The 7,631-nt window shown below is 36.1% G+C and overlaps 1 protein-coding gene across 2 annotated transcripts; it reads right to left on the bottom strand.

The window, feature by feature from the left end:
- Positions 1-821: 821 nt before the first annotated feature.
- On the bottom strand, positions 822-6,907 carry LOC137721046 (uncharacterized). Of its 2 annotated transcripts, XR_011066603.1 has the most exons (10): positions 6,655-6,907; positions 6,499-6,551; positions 6,116-6,181; positions 5,417-5,457; positions 4,679-4,815; positions 3,487-3,577; positions 2,281-2,352; positions 1,553-1,665; positions 1,154-1,412; positions 822-1,051 (listed from the first exon to the last, which is right to left on the bottom strand). XR_011066603.1 is itself a non-coding variant. In XM_068460166.1 (9 exons), the coding sequence occupies exons 1-9, from the start codon at positions 6,764-6,766 to the stop codon at positions 924-926; spliced, it is 813 nt and encodes a 270-aa protein (XP_068316267.1). In that variant the 5' UTR covers positions 6,767-6,907; the 3' UTR covers positions 822-923. The 2 variants fall into 2 exon arrangements, 1 of the variants encoding a protein (XP_068316267.1); XM_068460166.1 differs by lacking the exon at positions 1,154-1,412.
- Positions 6,908-7,631: the final 724 nt, after the last annotated feature.

Raw genomic sequence — 7,631 nt, 5'->3', positions numbered from 1 at the left:
CAAATCTTGTTTAATCTTATGAATTGACTTGATTTTGCTAAAGTCGTGATTTGTTCAAGATAGATGTATGGTTATGAAAACTTGTTGACAGATTGTCGTAAGGATTTTTTTTTATTTTTAACAAAAGACATTATCTACACTATACAGGAGGGGGTAGGGTTAGTCTCATAATAGCCTAGCAATAATGTGGTTTAAATTCACCCTTGACAAAAATCGAACCTAAGACCTCCACTTACAAGTAAAGAAGAATATCATTAGACCATATTACTAAGTGGCAGATGGTTGCAAGGGTATTACCTGTTGAATTTGGTTGTATTGAATGCTTGCATTGTTGTGTACATGATATGGCAACTAATGGTGTTCAATTAGCAACCAAAGAAAAAGATTAAGCGTTAACATCCTATCCCAAGCCCCAATGTGCTAGGATTGATGCTTTGATGGGGCACATGTTGCTGTTTTTAGGACATCGTGCTCTGGCCACCTGGAGCATGTGGATAAATTGGCCTCCAGTGGCCAATTGGTTAATGAGTTGTCGCTCCGTGGAGTGGCAAATCAAGGGGTCAAAGACCTTGAGGGACCAACCTATTTCATAGGTTGTGAGTTGATCTGGTTCACAAAGCGGGACTTCTGCCTCGTTACATTGAAGCTAATCCAAGCGAACGGCACTAGTGCACTTTTTAGGTACGAATTATGGTCACTGAATCACTGAGCATGCTAATTTGAGAGCTACCTTATGCATTATTTGAAATGCCTCTCTCAAATGTGACAACTACAAGCCAATAGCTAGTGGACTATCGCAAACCGAATAATAAACGTAAAAGGAAAAAGAAAATGTCCCTCGAGCAATATAAACAGGAAATGTGTTTCTAAAAGATATGAAATTGCCAAAATCGCCAGGTGATTAAACATAACATCATTATCTGTTACTCACTTTCTTCATCACTTTCCTGCATGTCTAAGTGATTCATATTCCTTTCCAGTGGTGGAAACCCGTCGTCGGAATCACAAGAGCCCTCCGCACCGTCACTGAGAGAGGACAGGTCTGCTCCTCCTGTAACAGCAGAAAACAAACATACGCTGAGATTAGATACTTTTCTCCACAAAGATGCTCTTTGAAGAGATATCATCTCCGTTTGATTGAAATAGAAATCACCTTGATGAAGACATTTAAGCAAATTGGCACCCTCAATTGTTTCCCAGATAAAAATAATTACACTAAGGAGTAAATGCATTTAATCTTACTACTATCTTGGTTACAAAACGTGATAACAAATTTAAACAATTTTTACAAAACTCAACAAAACCACCTCCTCCTGTGCAAAGGAGAGGGTCCACTGTTGGTTGGTTGATCAGGTCTCTGTATGTGCCAAACAAAAGGTAGGGGGCGCCCTTCATCAACCACCACCCCAACACTGTATTAAGATGAATAGGCTGACAAGCAGCATTCAGACGAAATGCTCCCGAAATCTTATGGGACATGACACGTGAGTCAAAACAACAGATCAGATCTTGTAAAAAGAATTTACTTTCTGTTTTTAAAAGTAAAAAGTACCTTTTACTTCTCTAGGAGCCTTGGGAACCTGACTGTTTTGTGAAAGCCAATCATTTTGGACTGAAATTATTTCAGCACTGTTTTCACATTTGGAGTATGCCTTCAGAAGTTCCCTGCATCGATGCCAATGGTCAAAAAAGTGTCAGAGACATAAAGTCAAGAATAATTGTGCATTCTGATATAGATTCAGTGTAATCTTAATATATCCTTCAGTAAAAAGTCTATATCCTTCAGTAAAAAGTCTGGCGAATACTGAGCTACCATGATACCAGGGTGGTCATTACTTGAACATTAAGCAGTTGGATATACTGAAATTTCAGCCACATTCGACTAGTCAATCCAGAATTGTATGGAACTTTCCTTTTTAATTTGACTTCAGTCATAAATTACCTTGTCCCTAGAAATCATTAGCTAAATCCTCCGAAACTGTAAGGCCAGAGACTGAGGAGGAAAATATGAAGAGAATAACAACCTAGATCAATCCGAGAGTTAAAAAAATAAAAAGGAAATTTATTTAGCTTAGATCGTTTTTCATAATCAACCATGACCAAAGTATGCTAGATGCATGTCATCGAAGGCTAGACATCATTTCGTGGATTGGTTGGACATTTTCTGGGTCAGCTATGGGTTTCAACTGACATAGCATTAATTTCTTACCTGGAGTATGATTTCTGATGAACATATTATGCAAAACTAAATACAACACCCAATAAAACATAATCGCATACCTATTGAGGGACAGGAAAGCATGACCCCATTTGAACTTTCCAAGCAACAAATTTGCAGTTTCTTCTTCGCCACTGTAAAATCATATAAAAGAAACATTAAGGAAAATAGGCAACTGAATGTCTGGCAGCAACATATCAAACTGTTGACCCAAATAGAGAGAGAGGTCCACAACAAAGAATTTCATAAAAATGAAACGATCCTTTGGAGCGTACAAAAGACTTGGGAGGAGGAAAAGAGCTCCAAGGCTTAAGTCTTGATTATCAAGTAGGATGAGGTTTGGGCTGTACTGTCACCCAACAGTTATTATTATGGGAAAGAGTAAGCTGTCATTTACCCCCCTCAACTATCACGTAGTTATCAATTTATGCCTACATGAACCATATAAAAATGACCAATTTGAACCTCACCAGAAAACTTTTAATTCTCTATTCAAGAAGTTGATAAAAGTAAGGCCACACCTCCATGCCCCAGCCCCCCTCCGCCACACCATAAAAAAGCGACTCCTATCAGCCTCTCAGACCCACGACTTCTTGTGAACATCAAATCAATCTAAACCAGAGAGAAAAGTTCTCTATTCTCTCCAGTTAACATATCATGAAGCCAAAAAAGAAAAAGAAAAATATATGTGAAACGAGGAGAAATGATGCAGTCACCGCAGACCATCACCGTAGCTGAAGGTGGATGGGCTGGTGCGCGAGTGTGCGTGCGGTGGTGCATGAAGGGGGATGAGAAGGGCTTCAGGGAATTGAAGGTTAGTTTTCCTTTGTAGTTTTTAGCTTTAATGGTTGAAAATGTATTTTGTTTAAATTGATATAAATTGTTAATAAGAGAACATGTGTTGGCACACGACAGTTGTTAAAGGAAAATTGGATGGAAGTTTGTAAAATTGACACCAAATCCTAAGTTGGCCATTTTTATTCGGGTTAATTGGTTGAAAAGTAGATCAGAGAGCAAATTGACAATTACGTGATAATTCAGTTACTCTATGAAAAATCTAAAAGTCATAGACCTTTAATAATATTTTTTTGAGCAGATATATCTTTAATAATATTTTTTTTGAGCAGATAGACCCTTAATAATTTTATTTTAGAATTTGTGAAAGTAGTAGACATAAGAGATTGCACTGGTGTAATTAAAGACCAAAAAGGCATCAGTGGTAGACAAAACCTCTCACTCTTGATGGTAATGAACAGAGATTCTAGTACCATATGAACAGAGCTGCAGATAATGCCTCCACACAAGATAGTTGACAGGGTCGACCATAATTTACTGGATTTGCTGCTACAAACCAAGGCACTGCAAATTATATAATTTGTAAATGTTAGGGAGCTAGTAAGAAGAAAACTGTTGAACACAAAAATTTAACTTCATGCATGTGCTAATTGCAAAAGTACACTCAATCATTCATCACACAATATAACATGATTATAACAAGCAGCAGAATATAAAAATGATAAACAAGGTTGCTATCAATTTAGACTACTAGCAAAGAGATAATTTAACATACTAGATAAATGAAATTTAATTAAACAAGGTTGCTCAGCCTGGAAGCAATGCATATCAGCTCCGTGAGCTATCTTCGCCCACCCGTGTCTCTGTTTAGAATATTCTAGTGTTGTTAACCATATGCGATTGGTAAAACCACAGCAGTAATAGGTTGCATTTCAATACCATTACGACCCCATCCACTAAAATTAATATCTACAAGGAATGACCACATGGAAATTATCATATCCTGAGAGAGCTTCGTGTCACACCCACTTCCGCAATTCTGATGGCATTTTTAAAAAGGCACATAACGGTCTCTGATTTGCAGCTACCCCCAGTTATGTTTTAGAAATTATATAGCAAAAAGCCAGACAAATAAATGAAAAGATATAACCACTTTAGTTAGAAACTGAGAAATTCTTTTTTGAATTTGTTCAATCCTTCTTTCCCAGTTAGTAACAGTCAGTATTTTCAGTTTCATATTTCACTAGGGCAGTCTATTTGTATTTTCTTAATGTATTTATTTATTTTGATACTCCAAAGGAATATTTAATTTCATTTTCATCTATACAGACACAGAGAATAAGTGTGGGTGAGAGACTTTAGAGGCTTAGACACACTTCAGAGGATACACTTAAATTTATCGCCATATGTGATCTCACAGACTCTTTCCAACTTTTGTTCATATAAGAGTACGTAACTACATATAAAAACTAAGCACCCATCCAGTTGTGCATTTGAAACTCTATCTTTGGCATATCAAATGTATTTCATATTTAATGTTTTGGTACAGCATATATAATTCCTTTAATGGACATGTTGGACACTCCTGGTTGTTTGTAGCCACAAATCATACCATAACTAACATGCTCCAAGCATGCTAATTGATTGAAGAATCAAAGCTCTTACAGAGGCGAGGAGCAGTGCAACGAAGCTTCACAAATGGTACATCATCCAAGCGTGCCCAGGAGCAATCCACAACAGCTAATCCTTTTCGCTGGATTAAACTATAATCTTCTCTTGATACACAAAGCGTCCCAACTGGACTGCAGAAATGGGAAATAACATTAGTAAAAGAAGCCATATATGAACCACGAAGCAGTAATGTCAATTCAAATGCATAACTGTTTAATGCAAGGAACAAAAGAATTTATATACGTTTTTATAATGAACCATGAAATAATGAATGTCATTTAAATATATAAACTGTTAAACAGAAGGAACAAAGGTGCTACTACAAATTTCCATTAGAACTATAACAAGAGACTCTCCTAAAACTCATCTAAACCCAAAGTTTCTACATTTCAATCACCTTGCCCACCTCCCATCTGCCAAGATCCGGAGCAAAAATTCTTCAAAAACTGAAACATTCAGATATTTGGGGTGTACTTGCAGATGAAGCAAAACTAATAATTTGAAGCGAATGCAGAAGGCTATAATGATTCAACAATGCCCATTACATCATCAGAAAGATCAAGTGATGCTCGCTTGGTTTTTGGAATATAATGTATTTAATTTTTCCTGTATAATATTCCAGCGCAGCTAGATACTGATATAAAACTAACACAATGCAACACGACATTATTAAAAAAAATTAATTAATATCATAGGTATGGTAAGGTAAAACAAGATAATTTCTTAAAGTACCTCAAAACAATGCCTCCAAAACCATTATTGACACGCAATTCCTGCAAGAATTAGTATGAATATTAACACTAAAGAAATTGCAAGAGGGAAACCATCTAATAAATCTTAAATTCCATGATCCAGGTTTTACAGCTTAAGGAAATTGCATTTAGTACTATGAGTCTATGACACAATTTTATTTGTCCCATCAAGTTTCCAACATTTAAATAATATGTACTTCCATTGTGTCATAACTGTAACCCAATACACTTCACAGCATTATAAATAGTTCAATACATCAAGAGTTAAAGGCAATCTTCACATATTTGGTCGTGAATATGCTCAAGGTGCTCATAATACCAATTAGGAATACTTAACGAGGGAAAAAGATCGATAACCTTCAATGCTATGCAGGAAATATTCAACATACATAAGATGGAGCTTGTACAAAAGACTTATCGTTTACAGTCGGCATCCTTCCTTTTCACCTAAAACATGTAAATTAGACCTATTTTCCATTTAAATATTTCCCTTTTATGATTGAAAAAAGTTGTATCCATAATATCTAACAAAAATTTGAATGCACCAGTTACATTTACATAAAGTAGGGATCCTACAGCCAAAATTCTGATTGAATAGATAGTTGGAAAGAAACCCGGCAACATAAAAATCTAAAAGCCAAGAAGTGATTCAAAAGGAAAAAAATAACTGGACACTTACCTTCAACAAGCCAAATCTTGAAAGCTTGCGTCCTGTGCATCTTTTTGCATCACATTGACCAAAATCCTGAATCAACAAAACAACACCAATTGATTTGAGGTTCACAAAATGGACTGAAATTGAGGATGCCATTGCAAAAGTTCATTTCAGATGGACAGAGTAAGGCCAAAGGATTCGGACATTATCTCAAACAAATTAATCGACATCAAATGGCAACTGCAGTAGATTTATACACCTTCTAAACATGACCACAAGCCATTACAGTTTAAGTATAACCAAAAATAACAATCGAAGACGAATATTATGAGGTAAATCGGAGACACAAAAGCACACTGATATGAAGAGAAAATGGAAGTTGAAAGAAAAAGCAAAGAAATGCATACCCACATTGCAAGCTGGATTTTGGGACCTGTTGCTGTTGGCTCCTCTTCAGTAGCTGCAGTAACAAACCAAACAAATCAAAAATCAAAACCCAATGCCTCCATAGCAGGAATTATATCAAACACCTTGCGTGAAAAAATGGAAAATAAATTGGAGACCTTGATCAGATGGTAGGGATTCGTCAGACTGTGGAAAATGGTGATGGGTCCGACTAGATTGCCCCCGGTCACGGTGAGGCTTATGGTTCTTGAACCGCTTGTTGTTACCCATTTCCTGTGCTTTCTTTTGCTTTGCTTTGGTGCGGAATCTGCGCCACCGTTCTTAGCTCTCCTCACACAGGGTTTTAGAGTGGCTCTTGGCTTTGGGGCGGTGGTAAGCTCGTTCGCTTGCTGGGCTTTTGTTCTTCGTTTATTCGGGTGTATTCAATTGAAATTAGCATATATGCCCACACAAAACAAAGTGTGTAAATATTTTTTAGGGAAATTTTATGAGATGTGTTATCCACACATTTTATTTTACTTCTTATACATCCTTGATAATTTCTATCCTTTGATTTTCTTCAATTCATCCGATCCGATGGCTGAAAATTAAAAAGGTGTGTGACAAGTAAAATAAGGTGTGTGGATATCACACCCCAATTTTATATGAAGTATGTAATTTCTTTATACACTCAATTTATTCTCTTCATCAATATTGTTATTTTTTATTAAAGAATTAATATCCCTTTAAATCCAAATTTATTACCTAAATTACCCTCTTAAATCCAATTCAAAATGTAAAGTTATCTTTATAGCCATTCCTTTTATAAAATAACATCTCTAATTAAATGTTTTCTTTTTTCAAAGAGGCGTTATTTGCCCCTCTATAATTGCATACGCCATATAAGATTAGCATTTCCATAGCTGATTTTTTTTTTCTTTCTACTACCAAACCCATCCCTATACTTGGGATCCAAGAGATCCTTCCATAGACTTGAATTTGCCAAAGAATGCAATGCAAGCTTCAATTCAGTCCATCACTTTGCCAAAAAAATTTGATCTTGATGTTTTGGATTTGGATGGAGGCATGTTCGATGAGGGGTAATATTCTCATAAAGCCCTTTTCATTCATCTTTTTGTTTTGCTTCTAAATGAAT

Source organism: Pyrus communis, chromosome 16 (genome assembly GCF_963583255.1).
Source record: "Pyrus communis chromosome 16, drPyrComm1.1, whole genome shotgun sequence".
Classification (NCBI taxonomy): Eukaryota; Viridiplantae; Streptophyta; class Magnoliopsida; order Rosales; family Rosaceae; genus Pyrus; species Pyrus communis.
Note: the sequence above shows the minus strand (reverse complement) of the source record. Positions and strands in the feature narration are given on the sequence as shown.

What these genes read in the sequence shown, in the direction of transcription:
- LOC137721046 (XM_068460166.1), bottom strand. Translation starts at nt 6,766, where the DNA reads ATGGGTAACAACAAGCGGTTCAAGAACCATAAGCCTCACCGTGACCGG. An exon ending in TTTGGAGGCATTGTTTTGAG is followed by an intron (nt 4,816 to 5,416) that starts GTACTTTAAGAA and finishes CCATTTCTGCAG; the next exon opens with TCCAGTTGGGACGCTTTGTG. An exon ending in GGCTCCTAGAGAAGTAAAAG is followed by an intron (nt 1,052 to 1,552) that starts GTACTTTTTACT and finishes CTGCTGTTACAG; the next exon opens with GAGGAGCAGACCTGTCCTCT.